The sequence below is a fragment of the Lissotriton vulgaris genome, chromosome 8, assembly GCF_964263255.1.
Source record: "Lissotriton vulgaris chromosome 8, aLisVul1.2, whole genome shotgun sequence".
NCBI lineage: Eukaryota > Metazoa > Chordata > Amphibia > Caudata > Salamandridae > Lissotriton > Lissotriton vulgaris.
The window spans coordinates 602,648,031-602,667,236 of record NC_141696.1 but is presented as its reverse complement, the minus strand read 5'-3'; the positions used below and the strand labels follow the sequence as shown (position 1 = coordinate 602,667,236).

The window sequence follows — 19,206 nt, the reverse complement described above, 5'->3', positions numbered from 1 at the left end:
CCCTGCAAAGAGCAAAAACCCTCGGTTTTTGGCGGCTGCAGTCGTCAAATATTACAACAAAGAACCAAGTACGAAGAACCACAAATGCAATGGAACCATGCAACAACTAAGCCACCACAACCAAGGATTCTGGGAGCGACCCACAAATACTTAACTCAAAGATCGATGGCGTCACCAGGAAGGCCCGTCAATCGTCTCGCTGTACCAAGGTCTACGTCAGGCGCCAAAACAGGTCTACAGTTAGGGCAGCAGTCCGTCGCAGCCGTCAGGAGGCGGGAATCTTCGCGGGAAAAGTCGTCGGGCCACTTATTTCAACAACAGGATCGATGAAGCGGGGTGCACCTTCCCTCGGACATTTCACACGAAGTTCCTCACGATCGTCGGGCTTGGACCGGTACCACTGATGCAGCCCCACGTTGGGCGCCAACTGAAGGACTGGGTTATTTAAGACCCAGCGGTGCCAGGGGACAACACCTGAAACCTTCGTGGGTAACCTGTTCCGGCGTACAAATGACAGAGACACAGGACACTTCCTTCGGCGTCAAAGATTCGAGGTTTATTTACTGCAGGAAACACAGAAGTCATGTGAAGTACACAGCATGTAAGTTCGCGGGATCTGATTCAAATTGCTACTGTGGATCGCTCCTTTTTATACAGTTTTCTCTCATAGGTTAACATGGTGCACAAAGGTTTACAACTTGGTTCCCATCATTATCCCCGAGAGGGGTCGCTTTGATGTATTCAAGGTCCGGAACATAAGTACAGAAACATTCGGTGGTTCCCAACTGTAAAAACCCATCTTCCCACCATTAGTACATTCCAATCGGCAGTAAACAGATCGAAGAAGGAACAAGGACAGGTGCAAAGGAAGACAGAAACAGTGGGGAGATCGGAAAGGGTGTAAAAGGGGTGGTATCGGGAAACACGAGCTGCAGGCATCAAAGGGACGTGCCTAATGAGATGCACGGCTGAGACAATAGACCGGCACGGCAAGATGTGCCTCGAGCGGGGACATCTGCCTTTCAGTATCATCCCCCTCATCATAAAGACACTTTCAAAGGAAACGTGTCTTCCGCAAGAGTCTTGGGAATCCCAGGGTCGCGAAGCGGACAGCGTCCGTTCGCTGGCTACTTGAGGGCAAGAGACAAAATGGATGCTGTATCTAAGATGGAACCCGTGGGTACAGATAGAAACCCACGAAACAAACGAACGGTTCAGGTTAGCACAGCGAAACTGCGCACACCCACTAAACTCGTCATTTGCGGTTCATAGATACCAGACTCGACCATATTCGTGCGAGTCGAAAACACCACTTACGATCGTCACGGAACCTCAAAACTCTTACTTTTACTAATCAAAACGTTATCCAAATTCTAACTGTCAAGTTCTACATGACCTAACGGTCTTTTTTTTTTAAATACTCACGCCAAAAAGGTTCTCAGTCAGGAGTGAGATCATGTGGAGGATCAAAATCAGGAAGATCAGAAATATACTGGGCTGCAGAATCGAAGAATCTCCAGAATCCCTGTGCACAGAGTACCTTCTTAGTAGAAGCCTGTTCTGTCCTCCTCAGTAGATTTCAGTCTCCTGGCAAGATCACTCCCACAGAAAGTCACTTCTCTGATGAAGCCCGCGTTGGCTGCGCCATTTGATAAAATGGAAAATCTTCATTCTCAGGGGTCTTACTGATATCAATAAAGAACTTGGCATAGAAGCTGAAATATGAAAAAGACATCTTTATTAAACTTAATTAAGTGAGGCTACGTCACCCAACTGCCTCAGCAATTGAATGAGGCAGTCTGAGGAATACAGATAACAGAGGTCTTATATATGTTTTAGGTTACATGACTCAGCACAAAAGTAAGGGGCAGTCCTAGCTTATGCAAGCATGCAAAAAACCCAACATACCGTCCCACACAATCTGGACAAACCCAGGTCGTAAACAGGTCATAAAAAAAGAACAGAAACAGATGAGAGGTAGGATAAGGGGTGTGTATGTGCATACCAAACTTTACAATCTCCTGTTCTTTGATCTCTATCTGACCAGCTGCCTAACAAGGAACTGGCTCAACAAGTTTAGCCTCGGGCAAGGGAGTCAGAACCAAAGAACAAAGGACTGGGAGCGACCCACTTATACTTAACTCTTACTTTTACTAATCAAAACTTTATCCAAATTCTAACTGTCAAGTTCTACATGACCTAACGGTCTTTTTTTTTAAATACTCACGCCAAAAAGGTTCTCAGTCAGGAGTGACATCATGTGGAGTATCAAAATCAGGAAGATCAGAAATATACTGGGCTGCAGAATCAAAGAATCTCCAGAATCCCTGTGCACAGAGTACCTTCTTAGTAGAAGCCTGTTCTGTCCTCCTCAGTAGATTTCAGTCTCCTGGCAAGATCACTCCCACAGAAAGTCACTTCTCTGATGAAGCCCGCGTTGGCTGCGCCATTTGATAAAATGGAAAATCTTCATTTTCAGAGGTCTTACTAATATCAATAAAGAACTTGGCATAGAAGCTGAAATATGAAAACGACATCTTTATTAAACTTAATTAAGTGAGGCTACGTCACCCAACTGCCTTAGCAATTGAATGAGGCAGTCTGAGGAATACAGATAACAGAGGTCTTATATATGTTTTAGAGTTACATGACTCAGCACAAAAGTAAGGGGCGGTCCTAGCTTATGCAAGCATGCAAAAAACCTAACATACCGTCCCACACAATCTGGACAAACCCAGGTCGTAAACAGGTCATAAAAAAAGAACAGAAACAGATGAGAGGTAGGATAAGGGGTGTGTATGTGCATACCAAACTTTACAATCTCCTGTTCTTTGATCTCTATCTGACCAGCTGCCTAACAAGGAACTGGCTCAACAAGTTTAGCCTCGGGCAAGGGAGTCAGTTCGGCCAGGTCACACAGAAGTCAGCTAAGGTGTATGTGTCCCTAGAGACTTGTTTGGCCACAGTCATCCTGTAGTCATCAGCCTATGTGAGGGCAATCCACAAAATGGCTGCCGCACACAAAATGGAACCCAAAGGTTCAGACAAGATCGTCAAATGCACAGTGAATCCATTGGTGTATTATGACGAAAACACTCATTCATACCGCACTCGCCATTTGCGGTTCGCTGATACCAAAATCGTCTAGATACGACGACCTTTATTGAACAGGTTCAGGATTCACGGAACCTCACATCTCCCAGCAATGACCCAGGGCAAGAGCACCACCAACCAAGGCCAAGATCAGCAGCCCCGTCCGGGTGCTACTGCAGCCCCCTGCAAGGGCCCAGATCCGAAGCAGGCAGGACCCCAGACCTCGAAGCCCCCCTTCCACCCCAGGGGTATCAGGGTGCAGCACCCCAGCCACGGGTCCAGGGCTGGGGCATGTCACAGCAACGAAGAACCCCCAGCGGGGGCACAGGACACCCCCATCAGAGCCCCTGGGGCTACAGGAGCATCCCCCCAACTGAGCACTCCATGTCTCACCCTACAGCCCCCAGTGCAGTTCCACCCACCCCCGCCGCCCCCCAACACCTCCCGTCAGAGCAACACCCAGCAGCCGATCCGAGAGGCGGCCCAGGGCAGGCAGAGGCGTGGCTTCCGGCGCGTCTCCCGGGAGACAGGCGCCATCATAGAAATGGGACGGTCCTCCTCAGGACACCAGGCGAGCAGGCGGCCATCCCCAAATGGTGCCATCTATAGTGAATGACAAGCGCACCAATGAAGATACCAAAACACTTTCTGCAAGATACCATAACCCATCGGATAGCCCAAAAACGAATATACTTCAGCATTGCAAGAAAGGTGATCACCATCTAAACATTTAAACTCTCATATTTCAGAACCTCACCCGATTGCAAAACCACCATATCCAGCATCACACAATAGAACATGTTTACCACTTTGACAACGTCGTAAGTGAGCAAAGTAGACACAAGACCGTGTGAATGTGACCGTCGCTTCTCTCAAACCCAAGATGAAGCCAGAATGACATTCCACTGCGATCATGTGACGACTCCCTCGAGTGCCCGGGCGTGAAAACAGAGCCCAGCAGCAGCAGCAGCCAGGTAGCGCATCGGCCAAGACGGGAGGGGGAGAGCCCAGGAGAAAGGAGAGGAGAAAGGCGAGAAGAGGGGTGGGGGGAGAGGAGGCGACGTCATTTTTGGAAGCTAAGCCCCGTCCTTTTCGGATTGAGGGGCGTGTTTTTCGAGGAGAGAAAGAAAGGAAAAAACACGCTCCTCAATCCGAAACGGACGGGGCTTAGCCCCCAAAAATGACGTCACAGAACCCACGTCTCCAATGGTTGGCCGCCGTTTAGGCAGCCAGCCAATGGAGAAGAGGGGTGGGTTCAAGCCTCGCTACTCTGGAGACATAAGATCTCGCCAGCGAGACTGCGCATGCGCAGCCTACGCTAGCCGAGACCTAAAAACGAATGTCTCCATCTGTAACTGACACTGGTGTAAAGCACTATGATGCCTTCAGGTCTAGTTTTTGCTATTATAAAACTCCACTAAAAAGAGATGTCATATTAGTCATGTATACTTTCCCACTAACCCGCCACCAAGTCACCCTTCTTCTGCCTTTCCTACTATTGGAGGCATAAGTTAAATAGACGCCGAATTCCAGGTAAAATATTGTTCAAACAGAAAAAAGGAAATCTAGATGCAAGTGCAAAAAATATTGACTTTTTCAAGGCTGGGTAAACTTTGTTTCCAGTAATTAGCTGGAGGACGCTGTGCAGCTTGAGGTTTTTGTGAGGCCGCTCTGAAAGTGTAAGGTGCAATTCAAAATCGTTGAGTTAGCTTTAAGGGGTACATTTAAAATTGTTCTGAACACTGGGCCTCAAAATATTAGTTGCCCGGGCGCCAGCAGTGCTTACAATGCCAAAAGCGAAACTACGGTTCCCAGAATGCGACATGCTCTTCAGCACAAATCCTGGTGGCAAATGGCCTTAGGTCCACTGAGCAATTTTGGATCTGTGTACAGCTTGAGTCTTAACTGGGTCAACGTATCCCCTCATCCTTACGCGACAATTAACTCGGGTCATTGTAATACCTTGGCTTTAAAACATTTGGAGAAGGCAGCGTATTGCAGCAATAAAGTCTTCAAAAACAGCGTTCTTTTTTGTGGGGTGGGTGGGGGTGTGAGTGAGTTGACACTTCTCTCTCTCTCTTTTTCAGAACTGGGCAGGGCAGGGAAGCGGGGGTGCGCGCCTGACCCTCAGGTGGCAGTCGTTGCGTTCTGATTGCAGGTGTCAGCTAGCCCCGAACTGCTGGGGCTTTAAAAGGAGCTGGGCGCGCGCAGTTTAAGATCATCTGTGTGAGCGAAAGGTTGTTGCAGGCGGTTGTGGGGCGAGTGAAAGAGCTGAGCGTACGCGGTTTAAGAGGTAAAGTGTTGGTGGTGGGGTTTATGCGAGCTTTCTATCTGTTCTTCCTCGCTCTCAAACAGTATTGTTTCCAAGCAGCCTTCTTCGCTTACAAGTGCTTCAATGTTGATTATGTTTATTTTTAAATTGTAAGTGTTTGTTTTCAAGTAGGCCTTTGGCTCTTATTGACTTTGGTGAGATTTTAATTATTTTTTCTTGACGTACCATGTCGATTACCTTTTTCCCTAGTTTACGAAGTACTAATCTGTTCGATTCTGCAATGCTGACTTTGATGCTTGGGGAAAAAAATGACTCCAGCATAGTATCTGTAAAATGCGCAGACTAAATTTTATAGCGACCAGAAAATGCGTAAGTTCTCCTAATGTGACTATATTTCAGAAACGAGCGCGGACCCCCTCACAATCTCTCAAAATAATTATAAACCGAAATCAATGTGTTGCGCATGTTAAATGCATTGTCAATGACAAACCGCTGGGGCGCGAGCGCAACATTGCGGACTCCATGATATGGTTTTCATCACCTTGTAACTATTCGCCGCCAACCTCGAGGGTACAAAGTCGAAGTGTTGCGGGATTAGTACGCTAACTTGACTTTAGCGACAATGTTCCAGGTAATGCTGCCAGCACCAATAAACGTTCATTGGCAAAGACAGCAGGTCGCTCACATTTTAAAACCAGGCCTACCGATTTGGCAACACTTGTTCGTATTCGGTCATATCAATCCTGCTGCTCTGTGTGGTAGGAGTAAGCTAAACGTATGTAATTCAATAGTTCTATTAATTTGAGGGCTTAAAACTGTGAGACCAGGTGTAATAGTTTAGAAAACATTGCAGGCTACACCACTTGCTTAAAGTGAAACCCTGTTTCTTGTATTCGAAATATCACGCTTGTTCACTATGGCATGCACCATAGACCGGGCCACGGGAATTGTTCAGTGAGGTAAACATTGTTCGACCGGTTTTTTAAAATTATGCCAAATAACTGAAGCACTTTCTGGCCGTATTATCATTTCAACACACATTAATACTCTGGGCAATTTTGCCCCTCCTTAGTACCACAGTCGTCCGCTGAAATGTCATTAGTTAACCTTTGCTACTGCTGCCCTGCTCTCAAATTGTATATTCTGTTAAATAAGTATCAGAGAAAAGTAACTTTAATCAACTGGTGGCTGGAATGTAGTACATTTTTTCGTTGTGCCCCTCTTTTTGGATTTGTTTTGACTTTTCAAGAGAATTAAACACTGGCAAATCAATAAGTCTCTGCTAGATAATGTCACGGTACTGGGTACGTAAAGTATAGACTCACAATCAACACTTTCCCTTTTGTTGACCAATACATCAAATTACTCACTTCCGCTCCTGCAGAAGGTCAACAGTACAGCCATTGGATGCGCTCACTTTGAACGACTGCCTTTCGCCAATGCATATGTACAAAAAATAGTTCCCGAAAAATAGAAAGTTAGTCACTTGCGCTTCCCAACCACTGAGCATTCCTACCTATGAACCAGCTTTGGCATATTCATGTATCCTACCGAAAAATAGCACAAGTCATTAAAGTAGCCAGAGTGTATACGCATATTTTTCGGTTAAAGATACACCCAGGGTTGTGACTGACATTTCAACCATTTGTATCCGACTTGAAGGGCCTCAACTGCTTCTCACCTATTGGGTTGTTGGAAAAGCACTGTCGGTGTAAACTATCTTTGCAAAGCTTCCACCCCAATAAACAGACAAAATCTGCTATCTAACTGTACTCGCCAGTGACTAAAGGCACCTATAAATAGGTGAGGTGATATTCCAAAAAAGGTGTATTAATCTGTGATTTGACTCTGCTCATTACGAACCAGGGTTGGTCAACTCTTCCTAACGAAAATGCACACATGAGTAAAATGGCAGAACCCTGTGTACAAATTCATATACTAAAGCCACACACCTCAGCCTGGTACAGGTCATTTGAAGCAGTTGCTCCTGACTTGAGATAGACTTCACAAGTGGGACTGCAGTTTCATGGAAATATTTCAATGGTTTTGCAGTTGACTTGTTAAGAATACTTAGTAAAAACTTGTGGAACTGCTCCTTCATGAAGGAATAGCCAAGCTTTTGCATTGTCTTGAGGGGGATACCTGGTAATGACAAGGAACTGCATCTCCGTATAAGACATTTTAAGATTCATCACTTGATTCAAGGGGATCTTTAACTTTAGGATTTGCCCGGTTTGTGTGTGAAAAGTAATCCTCTTTTGGCTTGCATTTTGCTTCTTCCCACCACAGGGCATTTTAGTGACGTAAATATAATGCCACTCAAATAGTTTGCCAACAATGTGGTAGAAGGCACTGGACATAACCATTTATTGCTAGTAACTGTATTTGGTGGAAGGAACTTGGCCTAACCAGTGGATAGAAAATGTGATTATTGTAAAGGGTTATATAACAATCAAGACAATTGAAAGTTGCAATATTGATATACCAGCATTGGCATAGATACTTCTAGTGAATTAAATTACTATTTATTAGCATAGGAAGAGTGCGTTTGTTTTCAAGCACCAACCCCCTGAACTTTGAAGGACATTTTAAGTAGTTGCATCTTCCTAGAGGAACACTTGGTAACCCCATGAGTTATTGCAGCTCTGAGCAACTTGTTAGGAAGTTTCTTCTGATTAGAAAGGGACATCTAGTAAAGTTCTGAAGGGCAGCAGTCAAAGACTTTATGCTGTTTATCTAAAAGGATATAAAGAAATTACTTGCAGTAACTCTAGCTATGCGGGGGGTCGGGCAACCCACACCAAGGGTATATCTGATGCAATAATTATCACCAATTACGTTTTTGAGATTAGCGTGCAGATTTTGGGTATTAAGCCAAAACCTGCATGTTCCAGTGAACACTAGTTTTTTCACACTTTGGTATTTACAGATCTGGCCTGCCACTGTTACAAAATTCAATGGGTGATAACAAGTTACAGTAGCCAATCTAACTTATGCAAAACAGATGCATAGCTTTATCTCCGATTCATATGGGAATGGCTTCCTCTGGAAAGGAGTAGGAGAATGAATAGCGGACCCCATGCTACATGAAGCTGGTGCACATATGCTCAGCCCCGACAAGCAAGAGCTCACTCAATTCTAATGTTATAAAATAAATGTAGGAGCAGATGTTACCGATTCCCAGAGCTGTGAATAGGTGTAAAAATGTGTTGCATCTTCTTTTACAACCAACATTTCATATACAAAATAAAACGGATTCTCGTTTTGAATAATTCAACACCCATATTTTAACTTGGTAAAAATCAAACTACTTAACATGGCTTCTAAGTCTCTAATAATTCCAGTAGCATTATTGCAATACAAATCTGGTCAAGTAACAATTGTTAATGGTTTTAGAATATGAAAGCTGTAATAAGTTCCTATACATGGCTAATGGATTTCAGGGGTTTCAATGTGTTAATCCCCATCTTTAAAGAATTTCATGTAATCTTCTGACTTAATTTGCAAGCAACTTGTGGCCATGTTTACTACTTTTTATATTCTATCTTCTGTGGCACAAATAAACTCCCTTATCAGGTAGTCGTTGCAAAACTATCGCTTGCAATCAGGTCATCACTTCGATGGCCCCTGAATTAATCAAACAGCCACGCATTTTAAATGTGACTCCTTTCTCATCCCCCCCCCCCCAATATCGGTCTTCCAATTATCCCATGAATACAAAATCCTCTCTATTTGTGTGGGCAAGAGCTTTCAGAGCTCCAGACCACTTGAAAAAGGGTTAGCGACCTGGATTTTACATGCCTGTTCGTTTCTGGGCTTCTTACAAGATGTGATATTAGATCTTAGGGACGTGGCAGGGACGGAGATATGGAATGTGGTCTGATATGCATGCTTGGCGTTTTTTGTGCAAGACAAATCTGCAGTCTAAATTTGAAGTGCATAATGCAACTCTTCAGTGGTGCTAATTGTGACTACCATCAATCCAGTAGTTCTTCTACGTGCAACTTGTCCATTGAACACTTATTCATCAATTGTTTTAGATTTGGCAGATTTAGATTGGCTCTCTTGAATGACCTGACGAGGTCTATTTAGTGTAGCAGGCTTGTTGCACAATTTATTTTTTTGGGAGGGGGGGGGTAAATTAATGTAGACTAGTCAATTGCATCATCTGTCTTTCTTCATTCTTCATGCAATGTGCACGGAGCATTGAAGCATGCAGTTTGTCGGAAAGTTTAGCAACACAAGTGCTTGCCCTACACTTTTTTCTCCATAACCTAACGGGTTATGTTCAACGTCACCTTTCCACTGACCACCCCCAGTCATTTATAGGGCTCTGGGTGTCTTGAACATTTTCATTTTTATCAAACTAGCAAAAAATAGTCTGAAGAAAGGACCATGTGCTCATAAGACTTTCAAGGAGCTCAGCCATCTACCAGCAAATGTCATTGTCCAAAGGGTTCTTAAAAGGAGAGTCATAGATGTGTCATGCGTTTGTGACGAATGTCACATATAGAGTATTGTATGGTTATACATCACAGTAACGCTTTTTTCTTCAACCCCCTCCCTCAGCATCATGTCTGGCCGTGGCAAGAAAGTGGGCAAGCCAAAGGGAAGTGAGCACAAGACACGGTCCTCCAGAGCAGGCCTACAGTTTCCTGTTGGTCGCATCCATCGACTGCTGAAGAAGGGGAACTATGCCGAGCGGGTGGGCTCTGGTGCTCCTGTTTACTTGGCGGCTGTTCTGGAATACCTGACTGCAGAGGTACTGGAACTGGCGGGAAACGCCGCAAAGGACAACAAAAGATCTAGGATTGTGCCCAGGCACCTCCAGCTGGCTGTCAGGAATGACGAAGAGCTGAACAAGCTGTTTGCTGGTGTGACCATTGCAGAAGGTGGTGTTCTACCAAATATCCAAGCTTCGCTGCTCCCCAAAAAGACTGCCAAGGGGTCAATGCAAGAATCCAAAGACGTGGAGTCTCAGGAATTCTAGAAAAAGCATTGATTCCCAAATGCTCCTTGAACTAGTTTATGCCTTTTTTAGTCAGTTTTTAATGCACTTCAGTGAATAAATGGTTTTTAATGTCTTAAAACGTCTGACTTCTGATGTTATATACAGTAAAATTGTTGCATCACTAATGTTTGTTCGGCTATTAGTAATAAACCATGCTGCGCCTCCCCCCTCACCCCCTCTTACAAAGGATACAGTGGCATGGGATCCTATGTTGGAGGGACCACCTTTGTTAAATGGGCCAGCCAGTGACTGATGTCAATACATCAGTATGCCTAGCTGACCTAATCGTACAAAGTAACTTACTCAAGTGCTTATTGTTGATAGATCTAAAACTGGGTGAGTTTCTACCCCCTCCCCCTGACAAAAATCTACACTAGATCACTTTACGGGTTGATGTAAGAGGCTGGTTCTATATATACTATACTCAAAGGAGGTAGTGTGCATAGTCCAGGGAGTCCCAGAGGTATAGCAGAGGATGAAGTACATCATTCCTTACACTAAATTTAGTGTTAGCTGAGCAGTCTAGCTTATCTGAGCGAAGTGTTAAGCATTTGTCCATACTCTGACACAAAATTATGTCTCTCATTCAAAGACTGAATCCAGACCAATTGTCTGTATAAAAGTTGGGTTTTTATTACTTGAATCACTTGGTGCAGGTAAGGTTTTTACTTTCACATTCTTAATATATTTCAAAATAAGGTGTAATGGTTTTATAGAAGCATACAAGTGTCTTTGCAGTAAAGAAAATGTAAACTCTTTGTAATACTTGAAACAGCAGATTATTTTCTTGTTTTCACTTCATTTTCTTAACTTGATGCAAAACAAACTCCTACAGTTCAGGTACTGTAGGACTAGTCAATTGTAGACACTAAGTTACATTGTTTCATTGTAAGGCTGACCCTGGGGGGGGGGGGGGGGGTGGGGCAAGATAGTACCAAAATGACAACCAGGACAGCAGGATGCATTGCAATGGAATAAACTGCCAATATTTACCTATAGAGATCATCCATTTTGCTTTCAGGCTGCAGGGGTTCAGACCAGGAGGTCACTTACAGAACCAGCAGCCAGGTGAGGAAGTTGAGAGAAACCAAAGATGAGATGGACGGAGCGTTGACAATACAAACTCTCACCCCCAGTCAACTGATCTGAGTTTAATCCATCACTTTTCTTTAGCTCACTCCGCCACCCCAGTTCAGACATGACATATGCAAATCAGTCTGACCCTGTGCCTCATGGGAACAGTCCAGTCCGAACTGCCAAGCCAGGTCTTCCCTGGACTGGAATCCAGCTTCCCAGGACTGGTTTCTGGCATTAGGAAGTTGAGATGCCAGGCCATGTCAGAACACAATTGGTCCTGGTTACCAGGGTTTCTTTAGATGTCTGTTTTCTCCTTACTGGGCAGGTCGCTGTCTTTGGGCGGGGGGTGTCTTCTGGACGAGTAGTCCTTCTGTATGTTGGGTGTAGAGGTAGGTCTGGAAGGAGTCTTCACTGTATCGCAGGACCTTCTTGTTCTTTTTAGAGACCAAGCTGCTGTCTTTGGGAGTCTGGGGCTCTTTCAAAACTGATCAGTACACTCTGGGCTTTTTAGGTCACTGTTATTAGGCTGGAAATCATCATGCTGTATAGGTTTCTTTAAGGTGTGGGCAGGCAGTAGGACTGGGTCCAAAGCAGTGGCCACCTGGATCTTCTGTTTCTTCGCCAATCTTAAGTTGGCAGGAACTCCTGAGCTGGGTTCAGGGGTGCACCTCCACGCAGTCCTCACCTCTCCTTCTACCCCACTGCCTTGCTCCTCACCTACTGCCCCCTAATTATGTTCTTAATTCCTATCCTTCTTGCAACGCCAACCAAGACAACTCTCCTTTCACCTCTGATGCACCAACGCCCGCTCTCAACCACCACCTTTCCCTCACCTCTGAACCCTATACCCCCAACTCCCCTCCCTGACCTCTCCCTGCCTTCCACTGCCAATTGCACCCGCTTCTGTTTCCATTGAGCCACCCAACATGCCGTGCTCTGCCCTACTCTCTCTGGAAAATAAACTATGCTCTTAGCACTGCCATCTCCCAACTTGAAATTACCATTTCACTTTTAAGCTCCAAGATTTCTACTTTTCCATACACCTAAATTCCTTTGGAAAACTCACCTTCCAACAAGATGCACCTCGCCCCCACACCCCATAATAGCAAAGCATAACCAATTGTCTACAAACTCACACAAGCCCTCGAACGCCACCCTTCTTCCACTTTCATCTCCAAGTAAACCTACTATCTACACTATTCCGATATCTCCTTTAAGAACCACTCACCTACCTAAACCCTCCCGAGCACCCTCGTATAAGTACAATATCCCTATCACTCATCATAGCCCAATTGCCCCAGTCACCAAAATAGTCTCCACAGAGCTGCACTGTCTGCTCCACAACTGCAGATCTACAATAAAACACAAACTTGAAATCTCCGACACCATAATCCTTCACAATATTGACGTGCTCTTCCTCTCAGACCTGGTCCAACGATACCTCACACTCTGATCTCCTAGCACCCACAGGCTATTCTATATTTAGAAATGACAGAATTAACAATGTTTTGGGAGGTGTTAGTCATCTTTAGAAACGCCCAGTAATCTTTAGAAACTCCCTTCAACTTAAGGCTTTACCTATCTCTTGAGCTTCAATTGCACCACCGCTCACCCCTCAGATTTACCGCCTGTTTTGTAGCTGCCCTTAGTTTATGCAGGAACTCACTGACTTCATTAGCGACCAATACTCGCAAAGTGACTATCAGATCTTCGTGGGTGAATTCAATCTCCACTGGGGCTCGTCTTGACTTTTCTGCAAATTTGCAGGTCACCTTCCTCTCTGCAAACTATCTTATCCAACACTGCACAGAAAAAATACACTCTTAAGGGCTCAATCCTGGACCTTATTTCAAAAGCAGGCATGCTTACTATCTTTACCCCCTAGTCATGTAGACTGGTCTGACCTCCTCATTCCATTCGCTCTAAACCTATCACTCGCCCAACCTAGGAGGGCACCTCCTGGTTCCGTGATAAAAAAATATTTACCTCGATACCCTCTGCAAATCCGCTTTGCTATCACTTCCAAGGCTAGACTCGAACCTAGATGTTAACTAACTCACCCCCAATTCCTCGCAGTACTTGCAGTCAAAAACAATAACATCGCTCCTTTCCAAAGGAAAAGGCCTGCTCCCTCAGCACTTTGGTTCAACAAATCCCTCTATGAAGAAATAAAGTACCCAAGACTCCTGGAGAAACAATGGAGACCACTGCCCTCCACCAATAATTTGGCCAGGTTTTGTTCAGCAAGATCAAAGTACCACAAGCAAATCTTCTTGGAAAAGCATCGCACTTCAGAACCCTCCTCGACTCGGCCAAAAATAAACTTTAAATCTATTTGATCTCATCAAGAATCCAAATTGCTCTCCCCAACCTCAAAGTTGGAGGATTTTACAAAGAAAGCAGAATATTTCGATATATTTGACACAAGTGAAATCACTTGTGGATCAGGTTATTCATTCCCACCCCTCCAGAGGATTGAACATCGTTAGCCATTTGGCAGAACTTTGACCCCTATCTCTGAAGATGCCCTCCTCAAATGCATCCTAGCAACAAAGCCCTACAACAATTCTCTTGACCCCATCCATAATGCCATTGCCTTCTATACCCATTTACTCTCCTATTGGACCACTCTGGTTAATCGCTCCCTTCCGGTTTCCTTCAAAACTGGGCAGATCACCCACTCTGCTTAAAAAACCCACTGCTGATGCAAACTACATCAACAAATTCCGCCCCATCACTACCCCACCTTTTTTCTTGCGACAATCACAAAGATGTGTAGCGAAACAATTCTCGTCATATCAAGGACCATGATCTTCTTGACCATTTCCAGTCCAGCTTCATACAAAACTGCAGCACTGAAACAGCCCTGCTGCAAGTGATGATATTCTATTCGGGGGAGTCTTGCCTTCTAATTCTTCTTGACCTTTCTGTGTCCTTTGACACTGTCAATCACAACACTCTCCTAACAGACTGGGCATGGATAGCACTGTGCTTAAATGGTTTGCTTTCTTCCTCTCTGATAGATCTCAAATGATCAAAATAGCCAACAGTCACATCTCCTTTGGCAGTAGGCCAGGGTGTTTCTCAAGGCTTTATACTTGCACCCATATTGTTCAATCTCTGTTTAGAACCAGGGAAATCTCTTAAGTTAATCCGGGATCCACTATCATCTCTGGACAACACTCCAATCTACCTTTAATGTGGCCCCCACTCATGAGCTCTCCCTCTCAATCCTAAGCTCTACTCTAGACTCCATTCAAAACTGGATGTTAACTCATAAACTGATTCTGAATTCCTCCTCCTCACTTTGTCATCCCCTTCACTTTCTCCTCCCCTGTTTCATCATGGATGGATCTGATGAATCTGACAAACCCATCATTGTCGACAGCGCAAAATCCCTTGGTGTCATACTCTACCAAAAACTCCATCTACTCTCCCACATCAATTCCATTGCAAAGTCTGTTTGATGCCAACTGCGCCTTCTTTGGGGGATTTGTCTTTTCTTCCCAGAGCAAGACCTTAAACCCCTGGTCCAATTGCTGATTCTCTCCAGAGTAGACTACTGCGGGTGCCGCTCGTGACCTGAGGCGTAGTGTGGATTTTGTCATAGCTGCATTTGGGGCGTTTTAAACTGCGGAGCACCCTCTGGAGCCCTTTCAGTGACCTGGGAGCACACCGGCTCGGTCACCATCGCTGTCTCTCTGCTGGGGGAGAGCCACAAACGTCACCTGCCTAGGGAGCGGGACTGCGAGGTCCAGAAGTGCTTGCGCCGTCCACCGCGCGCACCTGGTTCCTCTTCCCGCCCCCTCCTCCCTCCGACCTTCCTGCAGGCTACAAAGACTGCTCGCGTCCCCCGCTGGCGCGGGTGCCGCTCGTGACCTGAGGCATAGTGTGGATTTTGTCATAGCTGCATTTGGGGCACTTTACACTGCGGAGCACCCTCTGGAGCCCTTTCAGTGACCTGGGAGCACACCGGCTCGGTCACCATCGCTGTCTCACTGCTGGGGGAGAGCCACAAACGTCACCTGCCTAGGGAGTGGGACTGCGAGGTCCAGAAGTGCTTGCGCCGTCCACCGCGCGCACCTGGTTCCTCTTCCCGCCCCCTCCTCCCTCCGACCTTCCTGCAGGCTACAAAGACTGCTCGCGGCCCCCGCTGGCGCGGGTGCCGCTCGTGACCTGAGGCATAGTGTGGATTTTGTCATAGCTGCATTTGGGGCACTTTACACTGCGGAGCACCCTCTGGAGCCCTTTCAGTGACCTGGGAGCACACCGGCTCGGTCACCATCGCTGTCTCACTGCTGGGGGAGAGCCACAAACGTCACCTGCCTAGGGAGCGGGACTGCGAGGTCCAGAAGTGCTTGCGCCGTCCACCGTGCGCACCTGGTTCCTCTTCCCGCCCCCTCCTCTCCTCCTCTATTTCAACTCCGCCCTGAACGTGGGACGCGCGCGGACGAAGAAGCGGGCAAAGACCGGGCTAAGAGCGGGCCGTTTGAGGCCATTCGAGGACAAAGAGGACTGGCCTGGCCCACCCCCCTTGGTTCGTGTTACCTGGCCTGCCCATTGCTATCAGTAAGCACATTGTCGGTACTGTAATTCAGATGTATCATGAGCACTCTGGGCAGTCGCAGTAAAACTGCAATGGGGCTGAGTAAGCCCAGTGGGACATTGGATGATTTTCTTGTGAAGACTCACTTGGCAATTGACGCTGAAATCACCAAAATGCAGAAGAGGGTGTCAGTTGAGCTTGACGCTGCACGTAGGCTTTCACAGACCTTTGCCCATTCTAAAAAATCTTCTCTAGGGAAAATCGCGTCTGCTGCATCACCACAACATGCTTCTTGTCCTCTCTCATTGATAATTAATGCAGATGTTCACCATGTTCCCCTTTCTCTTTCCCTTCCATTAGAGCCTATATCCACCTTAACTACCGTGCCCCCTAAAACCTCCGAGGGAATCGTGCCTATTGGACCTGGAACTGCCATTATTTTGCCGGACAGTCCTGACCCCCCTCCCCCTGTAGCGAAAAATAAAAATAAAGATGGCCCAACTCTAAAAAAGAAAAGAAACGCGAGGTCTGCCTACGCTCGCAAAAAAGCCAAAATTGCAAGGTCGCAGTTCTTTAACAATAGGCGAACACTACCCACTACGGGGGAGATCATACAAGTGCCAAACTTGGATAACCACCTAATTGGGGGGGGGGGGGGGGCAAGGAACACCGCAACCTTAACGTGGTCCTTGACCCTATTTCAGGGCCTTTCCCCACATACGGCGAGAAACTCACAGAGGGAGGGCAAAGTGAGCTAGGGAGGGATAGAGACAAGGGGGGTGATGACGAAGATTTTCTTAAGACAGTCTGGGTCACATTAAAACAGTTACTGTCACCCTTGGAACTCAGACTTTCACGTATTGAGAATAATCTTCTAGAGATGGATAAGACCTTAGTCTCCCTGGCCACTCTTAGCCTAAAACAACTGGAAGAAAGTTATCCTCGTATCGCTGAAGGTATTCCCCAGGATGGTGATGATGGTATCCATCCGGCTCCAGAAACTAACGTTAGTTCCCCTTCCCCTGAAATGTTGCCCCCTGTCTTGCCCCTACCCCCACCTAAACCTACCCCAATACCCAAACCCCGGTCTAAGCCAAATGTTCCCGCTCCCCTCATACCAAAACTCTCAATACCAGTGACAAAAGGCCCCAAGAACCTGACCTTACCCAAACCTATCCCTAAGGCTGCCCACAAGCCCAATAGGACTAATATGCCTCCTACTGCGCGCATAACCAACCAGTACCATGGTCGCCAGAACTTTCGTGGGGGCTATATTGATCTCCCTCCTGACGCCGGACCCTATGTCGTTATACTGGCTGGTGTACCAGCACTTGGCCCACATTCTATGGAGACCCAGTGGTCCCTAAAGAATAAGGTGATTCACTGGCTTAACGTCAATAGGCAGCTTCCTAATACTCTTAGGAGCAGGGTTCTAATGGTTAGGAGAGTGCCATGGGTGGGTCGTACCCATAAATCCATCCCTGGCGACTGCATAGTGGTTTCATTTGCAGACCCCCACACAGCCCAACATATCACTATATGGGATTCAGGTGATACTGACCAATCTATTGTCACCAGACCCCTCACTTTTTTCTATCCTCCAAAACAGACTGTTGAGCCACCTGGGGCTTGGTCAATAGTTTCCAATCGCAGATGGAAAGGACATGGGGATGGCTGGCAACCCATTAATAACTGGTGGGAAGGAGCGCCCACTATGAACAGGTTTGAGTGTCTGGATCAGGTGGATTGACTGGGAATTAGTGTTGCTTCAATCCCTACCAATGCCCATAATCCCCCAATGGAGACTGTTTCGAGTGAAAAATCAATGCCTAGATCCCAAGTTCCAAGTCACATTGGGCTAGACTTAAACCCCCCTGAACAGCACGCTCTTACTGCACAGGTTACACGACAGGCAGAGCTTGCACACTCGCAATATCTGAAAGGCACAACGGGGAATGAAGGGCATCATCCACAGGAATATAGAAACCCAATGCACTCTCTTCTTGCCTGGAATGTAGCAGGCCTTGGTAGTAAGATCACCCACAAACCTTGGCTGGAGATTGTGCAGAAGTATGGCATCCTGTGTCTTCAAGAAACCTGGCTTACAGAGGAAGCCCACATGTTGGGCTACCGAACCTTTCATTCTCCTGCTGTGCCATCAGCCCAGGGTCGCAACAAGGGGGGCTTGTGCATATACATCTCGAATGTAGGGGATGTAAAAGTTTGCAATTTCCAATCCAATCAGTATTTTCAAATCATACTACTTAAATGGGGCACTTCGCAAAGGGTGATTCTTGTGAATTTTTATAATAATTTGCCAATTAGCGAAGTGGAATCAATTTTGAACATTATGATCCATCATATCCACAAACTGAGAGATCAAGGTACGGGGGATCATATAATGCTGTGGGTGGGTGACTTCAATTGTACCATCTGTCCGTCTTCTGAGCTAGGTTTGTGCGGCCTGTCAGATCTCGGGGAGGATGGTCCTCTGCACTTCTCCCACACCAATATGGGGTCTCTTCTTAACAACGTCATATTTACCTTTGACCTCACTTTTATCAACCAGGCATGCTCCCTCCCCGGTTCCCTTTGCCCCCAACGTATAATGGAAGAGGTTGTAAATCCACAATTGATTTTGCCTTGATATCACCAACTCATCCTGATTTTATAACCTACTGGGAAATTGGGGATGACCCTATGAGCGATCATTATCCCATCACCTTCGGGGTAAAACTTATGGAGGGCAAAGTAAAGGAACCTAGTAGAGTTTTATACCCATATGAGGTTACCCTAACTAAGACTAACGGGTATGTAATTAAATGGGAGAAAATGAACCCAACATCCTTCTTTCAAAACTTCCTATCCTCTTGCTCCACGGACATTCTTGCTTGCTTAGAGGAAGATACTGGCCCAAAGAGCATTATGGCTGCATTTTCTAACATTCAGCGTCACATAAAAAATGCACTGACTAGGAACTGTAAGGACAATGGGAGGCATACTCGTGGGTGGTTTGACTCTAGATGCACATCTACTCTGAAAAACTTAAAGAAAGCTTTGTCCGCTGACCCAAAAGATAGGGTTCAAATTCGTCAGGCGAGACTAGATTATAAGCTAGCTATCAAACAGCGGAGGGCGACACTGAAGAAGGAGGCCTGGGAAGCTTTGGGGGAAGCCGCCAGGAATAAGGACAGTAATGCCTTTTGG

General features: G+C 46.1%; 1 protein-coding gene across 1 annotated transcript; it reads left to right on the top strand.

Annotated features, from left to right (window-relative positions):
* The first annotated feature begins 5,318 nt into the window (after positions 1-5,318).
* On the top strand, positions 5,319-10,451 carry LOC147697787 (late histone H2A.1-like). The gene is made up of 2 exons (XM_086933346.1): positions 5,319-5,386; positions 9,935-10,451. Exon 2 carries the CDS (start codon positions 9,939-9,941, stop codon positions 10,353-10,355), a length of 417 nt encoding a protein of 138 aa, XP_086789472.1. The 5' UTR covers positions 5,319-5,386; positions 9,935-9,938; the 3' UTR covers positions 10,356-10,451.
* The last annotated feature ends 8,755 nt before the right edge of the window (positions 10,452-19,206 follow it).